This window comes from Xiphophorus couchianus, chromosome 9 (assembly GCF_001444195.1).
Source record: "Xiphophorus couchianus chromosome 9, X_couchianus-1.0, whole genome shotgun sequence".
NCBI classification, from domain to species: domain Eukaryota; kingdom Metazoa; phylum Chordata; class Actinopteri; order Cyprinodontiformes; family Poeciliidae; genus Xiphophorus; species Xiphophorus couchianus.
The window spans coordinates 31,204,392-31,223,597 of NC_040236.1; the positions used below are offsets into that span (position 1 = coordinate 31,204,392).

The 19,206-nt window shown below is 35.7% G+C and overlaps 1 protein-coding gene and 2 non-coding genes across 4 annotated transcripts in view; all 3 read right to left on the reverse strand.

Annotated features, from left to right (window-relative positions):
• LOC114151165 (glypican-5-like) overlaps positions 1 to 17,853 on the reverse strand; it is a 58,091-nt gene extending 40,238 nt beyond the window's left edge. The window contains exons 1-7 of one of the 2 annotated variants that reach the window (XM_028028192.1): positions 17,220 to 17,554; positions 12,699 to 12,860; positions 7,404 to 7,951; positions 5,746 to 5,928; positions 2,757 to 2,917; positions 2,051 to 2,110; positions 1,698 to 1,820 (exon numbers count right to left, since the gene is read on the reverse strand). In XM_028028192.1, coding sequence (XP_027883993.1) covers positions 1,698 to 1,820; positions 2,051 to 2,110; positions 2,757 to 2,917; positions 5,746 to 5,928; positions 7,404 to 7,951; positions 12,699 to 12,860; positions 17,220 to 17,397 — 1,415 coding nt within the window. In that variant the 5' untranslated portion in view covers positions 17,398 to 17,554. Of the gene's footprint in view, positions 1 to 1,697; positions 1,821 to 2,050; positions 2,111 to 2,756; positions 2,918 to 5,745; positions 5,929 to 7,403; positions 7,952 to 12,698; positions 12,861 to 17,219 lie in introns of both variants that reach the window. The other variant, XM_028028193.1, reaches the window with a different exon arrangement.
• A 567-nt stretch (positions 17,854 to 18,420) lies between these two features.
• trnar-acg (transfer RNA arginine (anticodon ACG)) lies at positions 18,421 to 18,493 on the reverse strand. Its single transcript has one exon. It is a non-coding gene; the product is annotated as a tRNA-Arg (tRNA).
• Positions 18,494 to 18,879: 386 nt separating this feature from the next.
• On the reverse strand, positions 18,880 to 18,952 carry trnam-cau (transfer RNA methionine (anticodon CAU)). The gene has a single exon. It is a non-coding gene; the product is annotated as a tRNA-Met (tRNA).
• Between the last annotated feature and the right edge of the window lie 254 nt (positions 18,953 to 19,206).

Sequence of the window (19,206 nt, forward strand, 5' to 3'; positions counted from 1 at the left end):
TTTATTAACCCTTCAGAAACATTTTTACCAGCGTTTCACTGAGAAGTGAATTAATAATAAACAATAACGAGCTCAATAACGAGCTCAGCAGATCCGCCAGGTGTTTGCTAAATGTGGCTGGCTGGTCTGAAGGAGCTGAGTGGGGGAGGGGTTACATCTTAAAGGCGGAGCTACATCCACTCAGGCGTTTTGCACAGCTGACTGGTTGCCATGGGAGATTAAAGAATTTCTCAAATATGCATGAAAGAATCAAAACTCCATTATATTTTTGATGAGTGAAAAACATTACAACATGATGCAAAGCTCAAAAAATGTGATTTTATATAACCCTCCCCCTTTAAAGGACAGGGATACGTGTGTAGTGTGTGGGCGTGTGTGTTATTCCAAGAAGTTGCCAAGGTGGGGGACGATGGGGGGTAAAAGGGTTGTTAAGGTTAGAGAGTTCATTTTCAGAGTCTTTCTCATGGTGATTACATTGGCAGCTTAAACTGGTAACAGGACAAATGGTCATACACACTCACACACACACACACACACAAAATACAGCTCAGAACACACTGTCCTGCACATTTGCCAGGATGTGGTATCATCATACATGCAAAATGGACGATCGCATTCCTCTATAACATTCCACTTAAATGCTTGTTCAAGAACACACTGAGACTCAGAATCAACTGTTGAATATTGAATAAATTTCCTTCTATCCCACAAAACTAAGGATTAGGATGAAAACAAGGAGGCATTCCAGCATGAAAGACTTGGCGTTCAACACTAAAGGTAAATCATCAAAATACCAGAGGAAACATGCTAAACGCTAAAAGCTAGCCAGCAGTTTAAGAACAGTTTGATTCGCTCTGATACCAACCAATATTTTTCCACTGATTATTAAGAAGTGTGTGAATAATTTTTGACATGCCATTTTTTTATTAAAATGTAAATTCTCACTTTGTGTTGAGACCCAAAGTCTTTTTAAAAGGAATATAATTCTAAATGTAAGATTTAATTTGGGATTAATTGTAGGCAACAAAAAAAAAACATTGTTTGCTAGAATTTCAGCTATTTTCTTCTTCCAGAACTGCTGTTACTAAACTATTGGCAAGTTATTTTATTTTATTTCAATTTTAAAATGTGCATCATTTTTAATAAATGTTGTGTTTGCTCTATTAAAAGCAGGAAAAATGGAGGAAAAAAGAAATGATCAGATAAAGAAACTTACCTAAAACAAATGAACAGCATCTGAAAGTCATAACTTTAGAAAACATAAAAATATTATTTTTTCTTTATTTGCTACATAGCAGGTTTGAAATCAACAACCTATTAAGGAGCAATCTTTTTTGTGCAAAAATCCCATTTTATGGGTTTTTTTTAACAGAAATTTTGTCATTTAGATACTAAGAATTAGCTAATTTTCCACAAATATGTTGGAATTACCTAACAGAAAAATCTGTAAATTGGTAAATACGTGAATAATGAATTTTGAACATGCAGGAGTCTAATATATGCATGTACCAAGAGGAAACTTACTTTGTAAAAAGCATCACTGGTCAATGTCTTTGTTTACTCAAGCAAAAATCTAAAAATTTTGCAAAATCTGTGCTTACCTTACATTTTTTTACAAATACGTGAGATGTAGGAGAATGCAGTTCTAAACATAGTGAGAGATGCTTAAAACAAAAGACACAATACAGCCAATGTACCTTTCTACAACATCTTCACCACTCCAGCATGTGTGCTGCTCAACCTCCATTTCACTTTCACAAAGCATTTCTGGCAGCTCAGACAAAAACCACTGGTACCGCTGGATGGAGATCTCAAATTCCCTGAAAAAAAATTACAGATTTCAGTACAAAGCTGAGCGATTGAAATGCAGACAATGATGATCAGTTTGACAAATCTAATCCAGTTTATCTAACAGACTTGATTGAAAATATTTAACCAAAAAAAAAAACAAACTACTAGATCAAAAACAAAAACAGCTAAAATAGCTAGCTAAAAAACCCGTTTAAAAAGTCAAAAAATTTGAACACTTATCTAAACATAAACACCTAACCTTGATAGTTTTTTCAGGCTTCGACTTTTGTCTCCTTTCGCACCTTGAAGGGGGAATGACCTGCAGTGAAGAAAGGTACAATTCAGAAGAAAATATTTCATACCTTTCCTCATTTTAACCATAAATAAAGAACGGCATCAAATTTTCAGGGCCTTGAAAGAGTATTAATTTCCCTTCAGCATTTTCCCAAGTTACTCTCCTGAAATTCATTGTGTTTTATTGCAATTATATGCTAGCTAATCTATCACATAAAAACATAATTATTCTGGCCAGAGAATGCAACACAAAGATGATGTTTTGTGTTTTTTTTTGCTTTTTCATAAATAAAAACCTGAAAAATATGACTTACATTTGCATTCTGCCCTGTTTTACTTCTATTCTCCTAAATAAACTATACAGTGCAACCAATTTTCTTTAGGAGTCACCAACTGTGACTGTTTTATTTTTGGCATAATTAGAAATTATCTATGAAGGTATTAGAGATTTATTAGAGAACACAAGTAAACAAACAGCATCATGAATACCAGATAGGAGCACACCAGACAGCAATATGTGAATGTATGCCACACTTTAAAGATTTTTATTAGTAGAAATATCACATATTTCTACATAAAATCTCAAGAGAATTAATGAACATTTTTGGAAATAGTTTAAAGAAGTTTAACAGCATATTTAATACTTTTGAGAGGTGCCGGACTTAACTTACTTCTGGGGATGCGACTGCAAATGGCGATGAGGTGAAGCAGGCAGAGTTACCGCCGACTTCTTTGAGGTGAGTAGTGTTGCCCGGGTAACAGGGTGTATTTGGGATGACTTCCTATCCATAAGCATGAAACCAGGTTCCTGGGGTCCACAAACTTTCTCTACCTACAGAGTAGACAGTTTGCATGAGAGCTGATCTATTTTCAAGAAGAAAAAAACAATACCGTTCATAAAATCTTTTCAGGTTTTAAAAAAATTTAACAAATCACAAATTTTATTTTAAGATATGTACTATAAGAAGAAACTATAACTGTAAAACCCAAGGCTTGTCTATGTGAGTCCAGAGGTTAATGCTTATTCTAAGCAGACATCCAAAGCAACAGACATTTGTGTTAGAAAAATTATCCTCCTGTTCATTTACTTATGAGTTTATTTTACATGTTATGTTTTCATATTATTCTTTTTATATTATTACTCTCATTTTTATTCTTCTCATATTATTACTCTCATATTATTATTCTTTTTATATTTACTTAAACTTCTCTTTCTTTTGTAGTATATTATTAACTTTGTTTAGGATGTTTGCCTGGAAGCTGATAACGTTAAACATTCATGTGTTATTAGTTCCATATGTAACTGATTAGTTGTGGTCAGTCACATGCCCTTGTAAGGGCATGTCCATAGGAGGGTCCAGAATGTAAAGACGGTTGGTCAATTCTCTGTGTGAAGAAGCCCAACCTCCTTTTTCTATACAATAAAGAGAAATGCAAAGAAAGATCTAGCAGAATTGATTTCAGACAGTGTTTGACAGCGATTCGTCGCGTCTGTTCTCAATTCTCCTGTTCTGCAGAAAAGAAAATAAAACTAATCTCTGTCTCTGGCTGATTCTTTGCAGGTTAGGATAAAATAAACCTATCAATTTGCTTCATAAAAAATTTTAAATGTTAAGAATGAATTAGCCAAACTTACTATTAATGTGAAAGAAAATCATGTGGTCATCTGAAGAGTATTAATAATCTAATTGTTTTAGTTTAATTGAAAACCTTGTCTTCTTTTCAAAAACATTTAATGTATACATTTTTACATTAAACAAAAAACTTTCCTCTTTTATATATTTATTTTTTTAATCTCTTTATTAAATCCACCGAATCAAAGTCAGATTCCTTATTATTGTGCAAAACCTAGCTAACAAAGCTGTATCTGATATTATCAAGTCAATGTCTAACATTATGTTAGCATCCTAGTCATAAAAGTGCGCATATTTATTAGACTATTTCAGCTAGCCACGGGGGAAAATGTAAACCCCATAAAGACCCATGGCTGAAATTTGAACGCAGAATCTTCGTGCTGCAAAGCAACAGTAGCTGCGTTTCCATTACAAATGTGCGCAAAAACTTGGCTATTATTCCGCTAATGTCGAAAAAATAAAATTTCAGAGCGTGAAAGTTTTTAAATGGCACGTTACGGTGGTTCTATTTAGCAATTATAATCACAGGTTGATAAGTGTGTTCATGCGATAAATCATTTTTAAAAACAAGCCGCGCCATGATATCCCATTTACCTCCTGTGGTTTTCTTCTTCGTGGGTTACGCCAGTGGCAACATCTGGTTGTCGATCATGTGACTCGTCTGACGTTTAAAAAAAAGTGTTTCCTTTGCAATTTTGCGAAATAAACCAATTTCAAAACGGCCAAAAAAAATGTCGGCTTTTTTTCTAAATTGCTGTGTTTCCATAAAGCAAATTTATTTTCGTTATTTTAATTTGCGCTGTTATATGGTGAATGGAAACGCAGCTAGCGCTACCAGCTATTATACTATTATTATTTTTAAAATGTTTCCTTCTGGCAGAGTTGTTTGAGGTTCCGTTAAATTAGATCATTGTCGCATTAAAGGTGAAAAAGTTTTGAAATTTTTTACCACGGTGTTGCTATTTTGTCCCAAATATTGGCTGCATACTAGTAATGGGAATTTCGGCTTTTTAAATAAGAGCCGGCTCTTTCGGCTCCAAAAACAGCTCTTAATTCACTTATCATTTGCAGCCCCACTTCTTAGCATAACTTGGCAAATAGCAATGTTTTGCATGATAAATCCTTTTACATTTAATGTTCCCTATGTGAGAAGCACTATGGTTAATTTAATTTGTTCTATTATGAAAGCACTCATTACTTTTTGTATAATATTTTAATCAAAATTTTGTTGAACAAAAACAAATGAACAAAGCACTTCTGTCATACACATTGTAATGCACATAGCGCATAACGCTTTCTCCTGAAATGACAGCGGATATTCAATGAAGTGCTATTTCATTCTATGGCGCAATTAGCCGCGTTCTTATGCCTGTGTATGTTTGTTTACCTCAGGAATCTACTCTACTGAGTCTTTCATAGTTGGATGGTGACTCTATCTTTTCCTCCAACAGTGTGTGTGGGGTGTGTGTGCATGTGTGTGTGTGTGCGCGTGCGTGGGGTGGGTGGTGTGTGTGTGTGTGTGCGTGCGTGCGTGTGTGTGTGTGTGTGTGCGCGCGCGCACACTCCTGCCTCTGTTTGTGTGCCGTTTGTTTGTCCACAGATTAGCCACAGAAACTTTCTCATCACTCAGAACCAAGCAGCATTCTGGGTATCGGTTGTCCCGCCAACGACGGTCTTTGTCTGGCACTAGATCTGTATTCACACTCACACGTTTCTGCGAACACACGCAGACTGAGGGGAACCCCAGAATCCCTGAAGAATAAGGCTGTTTTTAGCCCATCTAGGTACAAGCAGATCCAACTGCCAGGCTGAAAGAAACCCACGGTCGTTCTCAGTCTGTGTCCAACATTCAAATGACTCTATTATTAAGTGAATTTAAGCTGGAGTTACTTCAAATTTAAAATATAATATTTACAGGAGAATGATGACATGTCCAAATAATTTTCAGTGGGAAAAAAAATCCCAACTTAGTTTTTTTTTCAACCTTTTATTGCAAAAAGAAACTCAAACCCAATTTTATTCTTACTGTAGCTGTGATTCGTGGACCGTGCAGTTGTGCGTGCAGTATTGCATCATTCACATGGTTTCGAACTGCCAGCAGAGCTAGCTCCATGCTGTTGTGGTTGCTGCTGGTTGCTAAAGTAGCAGCTAACCTTTGGAGCAATACCACCAAGCGTCCCCAGGGGGCACCAAGCTCAGAAACACCCACCTGAATTTAAGGAAGCAAAAAGACAGACATGAAAAATAAAATAAACCTACTAGTTATTAACAAACTAACTGGGCAACTATATACACATCGCAATAGACAAGTGATCCATCAATCAAATTTCATTTGTATAGCACCTTTCAGCAACAAGACATTTCAAAGAGCTTTACATCATACAAACACAAAAATACAAAGTCATACAACATACAGCCAACAACATTACATTTTTCACATCAGATTATTGATTAATGTTTCATGATTAGCTTTCGAAAGCAACTCTAAACAGCTGGGTTTTTAGTCAAGATTTAAAGGAACTCCCTGTTTCAGCTGTTTTGCAGTTTTCTGCAAGTTTGTGGTGTATAGAAGCTGAATGCTGCTTCTATTATCTATTGATCAGTGACAATAGATATGTTTGATAGAATGTTCAAAATTCAATTTATAGAATATTCACAGAACTCCAAGCCGGAACTGCACAGCATTCTGGGGAATGTAGGCAGAGGAAAGGCTTCAGCCTCTCAACCTCCTACGGCCAGCTAAGCATAACTAACTCACTTTTTGGTTTTCTAGCAACAATCTGTTGAGTAACTTGTGGTTACCTAGCAATAACTTGTTGAGTAATTTGTACAGCAGCAATTTAAGATTTTGCCACTGTGCCTCATAGCTGCGTAAAAATAAAAAAAAAACAGAATGAAGAGAAAACTGCAGATATAAGAGGAGAGGTCACACTACCAGTTTGGCTGTATTTCGGATATTTAAAACAAAAAAAAGCAATTAATAACAATAACAACAATAACAATTAATAACTACCGATTTTGCTATATGGCTGAAAAACAAACGCTATATGTTTTTCAGCCATATAGCGTACATGCATCCTTTTTTGACTCTAGTGTTAACATTTTCAGTACACATCAAATAAGAGCTAACTTTAAAATATCTTTTCAGCAAGTTATAGGAACTTGTTTTAAGTCGATGATTTCTTGAAATTGACCAAAAAAAAGTAGTTCCACTTGCAGATTATTTCACTTATAACATGGAAAAAATGTCTTGCTATAAGTGAAAGAATCTGCCAGTGACACTAGCACTTTTAAATCAATATTTAGGAATTATTTACCATGACATGTGATTACTGAATCAGTTAGCCAGCTGAAATAAAATAGGAACATCAATATCATGTTTGCAGTATTTGTTCCTTGCTTTGCTTTAAAATAACCAAATAGCCATGTTGAGAGATATCAGACGTTCTTTTCTTTCCAAACAATCTTTTTGTTCTTCTGTGGTGTCCGTTGTCCAGCAGATTTTGAAGGAGATTTGTAATAGTTTTTAATCTGTGTTTCTCCTAAAACTATAGAATAAATTGAAACATGGAAACAAACCAATACACAGGTGAAAAGAAACTGAAAATGGCAATATACTGTATATATATTTATATTCCTGTGGTTCAAACTAAGAAGCATCTACAAAAGCATTCAGACACTTACCAGACATCCTTTCATGACATTGTGACACAGTCCAGTGCAGGGCCGAATCAGCGTTAGACCTCTACAGTGCGAACAGTACTGCATCTTTACTAATCCCCGTCCACACTCCCTGGATAAGGTCACCTTCTCTGTTGAATTCACAACTTCTCCTGCCAGCCTCAGCAGCCGGCTCAGCGCCCGACCAGGTCCGAGAGCGCGAGAAAGGCTGCTGACGAGCAGCCGAGGATGAGGTCCGAATGGGCTGACATCCTGTTGTGTCATCCGCAGACAGTCATCGTGGTTGGATAAGAAGGATAAATGGGATATTGCTGATGGACGGCCAATTCCAGGGTTAAGCAGGCGGCGGTACACCAGCGGGAAGAGATCGTTATAAAATCGGCGCACTGCGTTGTTGAGGGAGGAGTTAGCGTCTCCTGAAAGGTGGCGTCTGATGTCGGAAAACAGCTGGAACACAGGAAGCCGGCAGTCCGATGCGAGAGCGGAGTAGGCGCTGTCAAACAGACTGCATGTCAGGTTCGATGTGAAGGACACGAGTGACTCAAAGGTTTCTGGAAGACAGAAAAAAAGATCAGGTACAATGAACCTTGGCTACTTCGAGCTACATCTGACAACATTTTAGAATATTACCATGGTAACAGACTAAACAAACCTTCTCATATCCTTCCGATTGAAATCTAAGGCCCTGTTTACATGACAATGATCCAACGAAAACTGAATTTTTGTTTCGTTTCTGTTAACACATTTACATGAAGACGTACTAATTACAATCTTTGTTTACACAGTAACGGTACACATCGAAAACGTGTAATGCTCTTGCCACGCCAATAGTTGGTGCTAGGTTCTTTGAAACTAAGTGCGCATGTGTTTAAAAAAAGTTCTACTTGAAAGCACGTCAATTCACGTTTCCCCATCAACAAAACTCTTCTGTTTTCACCCGAAATTGTTGTCGTGTAAACAGGGCCTAACTTACACTGCAAAAACATAAAATCTTACAAAGCATTCTGACTAGTTTATAGTGGAAATATTTTTTTCAGCAAGATATAGGAGTTTGTTTTAGGTCAATAATTTCTTGATACTGATTTTAAAAAGTTCTAGCTCCACTGGCAGATTATTTTATTTCTAATATGGGAAAAATGTTTTATTAGTGAAACAATCTGTCAGTAAATCTAGCACTTTTTAATCAATATTAAGTAATTATTAACCTAAAAAAAGCTCTTATATTTTGCTGAAAAGAAACTTGTAAGTTTGTTTTGTCTTATTTCAAGAGTAATATATTTACACTAAAAACTAGACTAAAAATTTTCTGTTTTTACAGTTTTCTAGCCAAAATATGATCTCTCAAATCTAGTAAGTATCTAAGCATAATTCAGATTAGTGTTAAACTAATCAGTTAAGCAAAACTAACTCACTCTTTGGTTACCTACTAACAACCTGGTGAGTAACTTGCGCAGCACCTCTTTAAGAGTTTATCACTGTGCCTCATAGCTGCTTAAAAATGAAAAAAAAAAAACAACAAAAAAACAGAATGAAGTAAAAACTATCGATAAAAGAGAAAAGGTCACACTATCAGTTTGGCAGGATTTCAGATATTTAAAACAAAAACAAAAAAACAATCATTAATTATGGCTATCGACTGATCTGAAACTCATTCGATTCAGATTAATCTGAATTAGTTCAGATTCATTCCAAATTCTTCAATTCAAATCTGGGTTTTAAACATACATGTTCGCAGTGAAAGGTATATCATTCTTTGAGTTATTTTGTGTGCAAGCTAATCTTATTTAGCTGAATGCTAATTTGGCGTCATTCCAAATTAATCCAGATAACGTGAATTTTAAACCAGTTATTGTGACAAGATTATATAATTTTATTGGTAATTGTTTCTATCATAATTTGATCCATTTATTGTTTTACTTTTTGACAGTTTTACTAGTCTTAATAGATTATAGAGGTTACTAGCTTAGTGAGTTTGTTGATTAAAGTATTTTAACTGGAAATATTTTTGTTGATAAATTCTTATATTTTGGACAGAAGTTGTCTATGTTTACTCTATATTTGTGACCAGAGCCTTGCTGTTTGAGAAAGTCAGTGCTAAACTTAATCCTGCATCTGCTGTTATTTAATACCAAACCTTATGAGACTGAAATCTATTTTCGCTATCATTTCCTGGTAATCAGGTGGTGCCCCAACTTGGTAATTTTGATCTAAATGACGAATCGTGTTTATAATTGCCTTTAGCACTAATTACCTCATAGTTAAACGAACCCTATTGTTACACAACATCCTTAATTTCACTTTTCATAAGAAATTAGGAATAGACAAATCCCGTCAGTAACACAAAATTGTTCTGTATTGAACTTACACAGTTCCTAACAAATATAAATACAGAAAAAGTACAAAGATGACTCATGGACACATACTCTTTGGAAAATGGACTGGACTCTTTGAGTCATACCCTCATTTAATTATGTAGAGAGCTAGTAAGCTTAAAGAGAAGTTGTGCATAGATGTAAAACACTTCCACTCACAGCCACCCTGAACCGTAGCTGGATAAAAAAAAAAGAACATTAATTTTTGAACAACAATTTTTCAAAAACACAATCCTGTCCTAACCGACCTTGGACTGACTTCATTCTCTTGCATGTGAGCAAGAATAGCCCAAACTTAATTCATCCTTGAGCTCGTTTTCACTACACTGTTATCTTTAGTCAGGTGATAATGAGAGGCCCCGTCTCGTGAGTCACCATGTTTCCTATGTCAATAAAAAGAGCAACCGCCACTTGTCAAAGACTATATGTCTGCGATGACAGATAATGTGTGTATTTGAAAGATGATTTCAGTCTGAAGACGTCCTAACACACAAACACTAAAAGAGATGCATATTTAACTCTGACTTTCACCAAGTTATCCTCTCTCTCTCTCTGTGTTTATGACTCTGCGTTTCAGAATCACAGCTGTCATTGCATGAATGTCCAAGGGACTCGTTAGGAAATTCACTGGATAAGTACAAACTTAGTTAATAATTACTGAATGCAATAGCAATGCTTCTTCAGATGGCTGGCTGTTGAAGAGCATGCTTGGGCCAGCAGTGGCGGTGCTCTTTAAAGTAAAACAGACTAAGAGAGAGCGACCAGCTTTTATGTTTTCGCATACCCACGCCCGGGCGATGGTAGCCCAAATACATACGGCGTCAAATTACATTGCAAAGTCTTCCCCATGGGGACATGTGATTAGCTTTTTACCCTCTCTGATTGGCCGACAGCTGTGTGCAAGGGTCTTAGAGTGCCAGGAGAAACACACGCAAGCATGCAGCATATTTGCACACACACGCACACCAAAGAGACCCACAAGAAATAAAGAAAGCCTCACGACATGTCTCAGTTTCTCCAGTGGGTTATAATCACTTCTCATTCATCCAATCTGAGATATTTTACTGAATAAAAGAGGATTTCTTCAAAATATCGACTACAAAGGGCTCAATATAAATGCATGCTACATTTTTTAGATTTTCGTGTCAGATAATATCGAAAAATAAATAAAATAATGCACTAAATGTTCAGCAAGTATGACAGCTTAAAGCATTTGCTTCAAAAGTCTACTGTTACTAAAATTTACAGAAATTATACTTTTTTATTCTGACAAACCTTCTGCACCCATCATAAAAACTAAATTAATTTCTGTTGTTACTTAAAGTTTCGAACGTTGTCTCCAAATTCCAAACTTTCTGTCTTCAGTGCTGCCTCCTTTGGTCTTGTTTAGCTCCTCTTTGTGTATGGCTGTTCGCATTAATTATACCCATGGATGGTTAAGCCATCCTTTGGGCGTAAATAGTAGCTGGAACTGAGCCTGCGTGTATTCAAATGGAGCCTGGGAGGAGGTGGGATGTGATGCAGGACGGCAAAAACCAAAACAAAACAAAACAAAGCATGTTTGTCATGTGTGCCATCAATAAACCCAATCTAATAATCTCCACACAGCTTGACACATCTATGCACAAAATCACATAAAGTCTTACAAGCTCTTCTTTTTGCTTTTTCACACACATAAATACGCTTGCTCACACACGGTGGTGAATGGTGTTGAGAGACAAGTGGACAAGCAGAGTATTATTCCTCCTATTCATAGCAGCCCGTTAGAGACCGGCTGTTGCCCACGGCAACAACACTTTGCTGCAGATACGTACTGAATGTAAACATTCTTCGTCCCTCGCTATCTCATTGGTCGAGAACAAAACCCGATTATCAAAGACGGACGGAGAAAGGGAGCCGGGTGTTGTAACAAAGTTTTCCGCTGCTCCCTCTGAGAGTTCGCTGCCTCAAAGACTCAATCGAACATCGGTTGTTTGTTTGGCTAGCCACCGAGGCGCCTGACAAAATAAGCTGACACAAACTGGCTATTTCATGATGAACACACAAAGTGAGAATGACAGGCTCTTGACAGAACGGTTCAGTTCTTGAAACTGTGACTGCTGCTGGTGACCACTTTGGTTTCAGGGTCAAAAAGCAGAAATTATATCTTATTAATTAAATTTAATGAATGAATGGATTTTTCTTTTTCTTTCTTGGACCATTTTTTAAAATGATTTCAGGAGAAGAAGAACAGCAATATACTGAGCGAGATGTGTGTCTCCTTAAGGCTTTACAATTGTTATTTATTGTTATATGTTTATTATAATTTTATTTATTTAATTATTCATTTACCTATTTTTAATTTTTATAGTGTGCTACGCTGGAAAACCAAAATTTGGGGATCAATAAAGTGTCTGTCCATCCATCCATCAGTCCGTCCCGAAAAATGCCTTTAAACAGTATTCAACCTGTCGGATGTTTGTCTTTTTATTACTTTTTCCAATCAAACATGATCAATAAAATTTATTGTGTTGTTTTTTATAACTTTTTTTCCCCAAAAAATTAACAAACAAAAAACCTTTAATGTTAAACTGAAATCTGTTTTCTACAAAATAATGGCAAATACACTGTAAAAACACAAAATATTACCAAGTATTTCTGGTTTAGTTTCTAGTAAAAAATACAGTAGTACACTGGAAATAACACAAAAATAACTTACAAGTCACTTTTCAGCTAAATATAGGAGCTTGTAGCTTGTTTTTAAGTCAATACTTTCTTAATATTGATTTTTTTGTGGAACAAGACATTTTTCCATTGATTTCCATGTTGTTTTCACTTGATTTGAGAAAACGTGAAAACTTTCAATACTTTTTTGAGGCATTAATTACTTAAGACACAAATAATTATTTATCATCCACACCACTTCCGTGCTCTTTCACCCTCCTACCTTGGAAGGCCTTTCTATGTCCATCTATCAGGTATTTGAGTTCGAAGCTGTAGGATCGCATCTTGTGCTGCATCTCGCTACGAACAGCTGCCACGTAACTGTCCTCCATTTTACTCGTACAGCAGCTGGGCCCAGCATGCACACACACTCTCAGCGGCTCCCCTAAAAGGATAAATAACGGATAACAAAGGTACTGATTCAATCCAGCATGAAGTCATAAAATAAAATAGAGGAACATTGTTAGCACTTTGACCACCACATTAGTTATAAGGCTAATTCTTATTGATTTGTCAGTCACTTCAGTGCTTCACCAAACTAATTGCATAGTGATCCCATTGGGAGCCGACAGGATGACAAGAGTAGTGGTAAACTTTTCACCCTCATGCCAATCCCTGCGGTGTGCATGGACTGTTGCGTCTTTGTGCATGTGTCCCCATTGAGCAGCCTGACATTTATATATGGCTGCAAACCAAGCTGTCAGGCAGCTGACTGAGATCAGGGGGGAAAGAGACATCAGAGGAGCAGACGGCTGCACTGTAAAACATTCCAGCCGCATTTAGCTGTGTCTATCTTCTATTCTTTAAGTCAACTTAGATTTTGAACCTAAATGTGTGAGTTTTTGAAAGATAAACGTACAGTAGTAAGTTGTATAAATCTTTTATTAATTTTGTCAAACCTCCAATTGAGTTTGAAAAAGACAGGAGTGGGAACTCTTTCCCAGAATGCTTAGCGGGATGTCTTTGTATCATGAGATGGAAGTGCGTTATGTTGATCTGACTCTTGTGTTTTATTAAGGAAAATGTTCATTTTACTGCAAAGCTTGAGGATAATGTCCTGTTCATACTAAATGTTTTTGAGTAGAAAATGTTTAATAAAATTCATTATCAGATCAGAAATTTGACTCATAATTTGAAACAAGAAATTTAATTATTCAAAAGTAAAATAAGTAGTCATTATAACTTGATAATGTGAGTAAAAGTAATTGATTTCAGCATTAAGTTAAAACTCACAATTAATAAACTTAAAAAAACAATGTTTAAGCTTGTCTCTTGTTGTTAAATGAACTTTAATTTCTGAGTTAAAACCAAAACAATTTTCTTGTTGGCTTAAATTGCATTTTCAAGGCAGCAGGTGGACTTTCACTTTCAAGTTAAACCACTTTCAGATGTTTTACAGTGTATTGCAGCATGTTACAGTACGTTGCATTTCCAGCTTGTAATTTGGAGAACGTGATATAACAGAACAGACATAACAGACGTCATGTCACACACTTACGCTTGGCATCAACATTTTTAAAACCTACCAACACAACCTCCTTTAGCAACAATGACAAAGACTAATACGAGCTCTTAAAGCTGCAATATATGACTTTTATAGAAAGTATTTTTTTTACACATTTTTTAAAACTGTCACTTTGTCCCGACTGTGTAATAGGAGACATAGAATCTGTGAAAATATTTATCCTTAACACTTATTTCTTTGCAATTAGATTGGGGAAAACCAATCTGTTCCACAGTTTAACTTATCACATGCCTTCGAGAAAATACACAGAACAAACCTGACCCACCTCTACCGGCGGCTCACCTGTCAGACACTCAATAGGGCAAATTAACCCATGAGTGTCCACTGTGTGAAACCGATTCTTATTAATGTAAAAAACTTGTAGGGGGGGCCCCCACAAGATGCTAATCAGTAGCTGCCCTGGGCGACATGGGCAACCGCCCAGGGCAGCTACTGATTAAAAGAGTTACATACTGCAGCTGTAATATGAAACCACCATTTCTGTTTAAAATGTATTTCTTACTGGTTTGTGTCTCATGTAATCTTCCAAAAGGACTGCTGACAAGTAAAATGCACTAAACTGGCAAAGATATGTAATTTCAGCAAAGTGTTCTAAGTAAGAAAAAGAACCAAAAAAACAGTAAAAACTGGCTAAATAAAAGACCTAGCCATTCAAAATGCACTTTTGAACCATTGAGCTATCAGTTCCATCTGCTGTGTTAGATCTAAATGATTCAAACTGTCACATAAGCACAATCGTTCTTCGAAAACGAGGAGGCTGCAAATGATATAGCCCACGAAAAGACGGCTAACTTTTATGTCTTAGTTTTACTTTATAAAACAGAGTTTGAGTTATCCAGCCAATAGCTCATTGTTATGGCTTTTTAAACAGCACAAAAATACACCAATCTGGTCAAAACGCTTGTTCTTTCTGCTACGGTCACATAAAATACGGTTTCTTCTGCTAAAAATACAAACTTTTCCCCTCTAGATCTCTTCTCAATGCATCTAAAATAAAAAGAGTTTGGCTCAGAAATAGAAATTTATTTGCTCTTTCATGCATAGCTTTGTTAAATGACATCTATTAAGTTCAGATTAATAATACAAAATATGCTTTAGATAATAACAGCAGACCATTAAGCAGTGTTAGCATACATTTAGCAAAGGTTAATGCCTTGATGATGTTGTTAAGTCACTGCTGAATGAAATGGCGAGATCTGTGTCATTCACTCCGAGTACCAAATGGATCACATTTCCCAGCCCAAAAAGATAGACGTCTGTGTAACACAAAATATAGTCTGTGGGGTCTAAAAAAAGCTCCAGCCATCATTTACATTTAAATCTGAATATTGATGCTTCAGAGTTATTCCAGAAATATCCTTAATAGGATTTTTTTCCATCAGGAATTTTCCTATTGTTTAAATTTTAAATAGTTTGGAGGAAATTTTGGTGATATGTTTAAATTAGATAACAAATAATGTAAAAAAAAAAAAAAAAAAAAAAATGAAAGTAAATTGTTTTCTATCACATAACATTTCTGTGAAACATGAAAAAGTTTTAGATAAAAGAAACAAAAAGATACATGTAAAGATTTTATGCCACTACTATCTCTAAGGGATGTTTTTCTTATGTGTATATGAATATTTATTTTAAACAATATTCCAAATTTCCTCTGCTTTGTTCCAGATTATCCAACACCGTTTTAAATATTCTCAGATCTGTAATCTGAAAAAGGAAAATCAATAGTTCAACTGAGATTTTTTATTTCTTTTAAACAGATGGAAGCTTTTACAACAGTAGCAGTGTGTTTTGGAGTTTTGTCATTAAATAAACTTAAGATTGCACTTTGACTAAAGATCAGATTTTGAAAACATGATTGAAATATTGCTATTGAATATTGCAATTTCACCCATTTCCTTGTAATTACTCCCTTTTTCTTTTCCATCATTGCAATGTCAGAAGTCGTCAGTCTCCCTGACCTTTATGAACTTTGTCACTATTTTCTATATTAGTTGCAGTCATAAAGACTTGAAAAAATATTTTTGTTTTACTTATTTTCACATCCTGTTTGACTACTTTGTGTAGACGTGTCGATTTAAGTTTGTTTTCTTTTCTAGACTGGTTCGATCAAATATTAAATGGCACACACCTGATTTACGATCTTTGCATTTTGTGACTGGTGTTAGATACGGAAGGATTTTATCTTCAGATCTTTGAAAAGCACCCAATTAACTCCAAAATATAATAAATGTACTCTTTGGCATTCTTGTATGGAAAAAACAACACTTTTTTGCATTATTGAATCACATAAAAACAAATAACTAACTTAAATAAATAAAATGCTCTCTGACCGCACTAAGATACAATGTCTGCACTAAAAATGAGTGCAAATCATTACAAATGTAAAGGAGTTATTTCTTAAGAATGCTTTACAAATTATAAAACTGTTAAAATTAAACAACTAAGTGAAATTGTGAAACAGATAAATTTGCATTTTTAGCTCTTCTTTTTACACCATCAAGCTGAAAATAAATTGGCACCACTCATAACCCGTAACACAAACAATAATTTATTAAAATCTGAGTTGGGTAGTAACTTGTTACATTTACTTGAGGAATCTTTTTGAAAAAATTTACTTTTAGGAGTATTTTTTACTGTGCTGTACTTTTTACTTTTACTTGAGTATTTTTATTATGAAGTATTTCTACTCTTACTTGAGTAAAATTTCCGGATTTTCTACCCACTGAATGAAAAACAAACATGTTTTAACCAAAATTCACCAGACACAGACGCACACCTGCAGTTTTTGTTAAAGTTTTATAAGTTTTATATTGAAATAAATTGATTTGGAAACATTTCTTCTGCCTGGTTGTGTTATTTTTTTTTATTACTTATGTGAATTATTGTCATTTCTGTCCTTAAAATAGCAAAATTTTTACTTAACTTTATATTTTGGTCCATTTGATTATGTAATTTTGTAATATTAAATGATTAGTTACTCAGTACTTGAGTAAACTTTTTCACTTTTACTTGAGTAATTTCTTGAACGGCTACTTTTTACTTTTACTTGAGTAAAATATGTTGAAGTAGTTCAACTCTTGGGTACAATTTTTGGGTACTCTGCTACTAAAATATAACATTTAATTCATAATACTCTATATGTAATATGCATGTTGTTTATTTTTAAAAATACCATGCGTTAAAAATAATAAATGATTTGAATACTATTTAGTGACTTACCTGTACCGGGTCTTTCTGGCACCAGTTCCACGGGGCCTATCTGGCGCATCATGTAGGCTATCTTCACCTCATGACAGCTGCCTGCATCGGCTGACCTACAGCCAGCTTCCGGAAAAAGTGCAAAGCACAACAAAATGACCCGAAACAAGTGCACGTTCTGTATGTCTGCACGAAACATCGCAACATGTCAGTCGCACGGTGACGTCTGGCCGGTTAATTTGAATTCCTGAGAGTCCCACCGGGTGAGTGTGAGTGGAAACTTCATCTGCAGTCGGTCTGCCCGGAGCCCACTGTCAGACTCCAGTGCCCTCCTCTCTTCCATCTGCTCCCTCCCCCGCTTCTAATTCAATCACGACGTCTTTATGTACAATAAAAATCTATATCATATCGAGTGTACTTATAAACTCTCTCTCTATATATATATATTGAAATATGTCAAAGCAATGAACGAATAACTAGTCTAATATGAAGTACAACAACGCCATCAGACCACAGAGTGACCATTCGGTTTTTTAAACATTACACAGACTTTTAAACAAACTTACCTCATTTAATACGTCATTATCAACATTCGTTTGCAAACTATAACTAAGCACCATTGTAATGCAGAATTACAGGAAAGTTTTCCCGTGGAGCAATGGCGCCACCTCCTGGGCAGGTGACGTCTAACGCGCTTACGTCATTACTAAACTCGAAATTTGTTAACTTTCAGTCGCCAAATGGCACTTTCAAAAGTTTCTTTAGCTGAAGATCCGTTTTATAAGGTAAGAATTCCTAGATGTTATAATTGTATCTAATTTTTAAATAGAGTTTTTCTTAGTTCGTCTATTTCGAAGGTAATGCAGTGTTATAGCTGAAAAAGCGATTTATGCTAGCACCGATAATAATTTAGGAAGAAGACCACGTTTTTAAATTGTATTGCCCTTTATAGTCCTGAAGGGGCTTTTTAGTAAGGCGTTGAGATAAACAGCTTATAATTTTCGCTGTCCCCGTGTACATTTTGCCGTCCCGGACTTTTTAATTTTTTTACCCAAAAGGGTTTGTTTACAGGTACAAAGTGGATGAAGGAACTAGCTCAATATGTAAAAATTGGAAATAAATTGTTCGTGACACCTGGTGGTCGGAGGGTGTAACATTATTATTCATTTTAACACATAAAATTGTACAAAATTACACGTGTTTTTTCTCCTGGGAAAAATTACGAGCCAGCCAGGAGTCGAACCTAGAATCTTCTGATCCGTAGTCAGACGCGTTATCCATTGCGCCACTGGCCCTGTGCTAGTATCACGATCCAACTTCCTTAATGAAGTCCAAAACGGAATCTAGTGGCTGTCGTGGGTACAGATTGTTAAGTTCTTGGCTTCATAGTGCCAAAAGTCCTAATAATTTTAGAATTTGCTTTTGTTCGTTTGATTACTACCTTAAGAATGATGCATTAATTGTGCAATTTCATTAATCTAACTCTTAGATAGTGCTGCTTTCTTAGTGTTTCTGATGAACGGAAAGGTTCAGTGAAACAAGTTCTGGAATTCCAACCACATTGATTTGTTATTAGAAGAAATGGTAGTAGGATGATTGGCGATGAGTACCATTTCTTCGTAAAACGTCGGTAGCATACCCAATTAGTCCTCGTCAGCTGATTAAGAAAAACAAAAAGCCATGCCCCGTGTGAGGCTCGAACTCACGACCTTCAGATTATGAGACTGACGCGCTGCCTACTGCGCCAACGAGGCCTGAGAACGCTTTCTTTCGCAACTCAATTTGTGGAGCGGCAAATGCAGTATGTGGTGTATGGTTTCGTGGTTTGGTGACGCAAAAATGCTGTACTCTATAAACAACTTCATAAATATATCCTAAAATGTTAATGTTACTCGTTGATTAAACTTGGTGATCTCATTTACCCTTTATTCATTATTTTACATACGATCCTACAAGAGTCGCCACGACTTATTGTTGTGCCTAACATTCTGATGTTATTTTCGTCCGT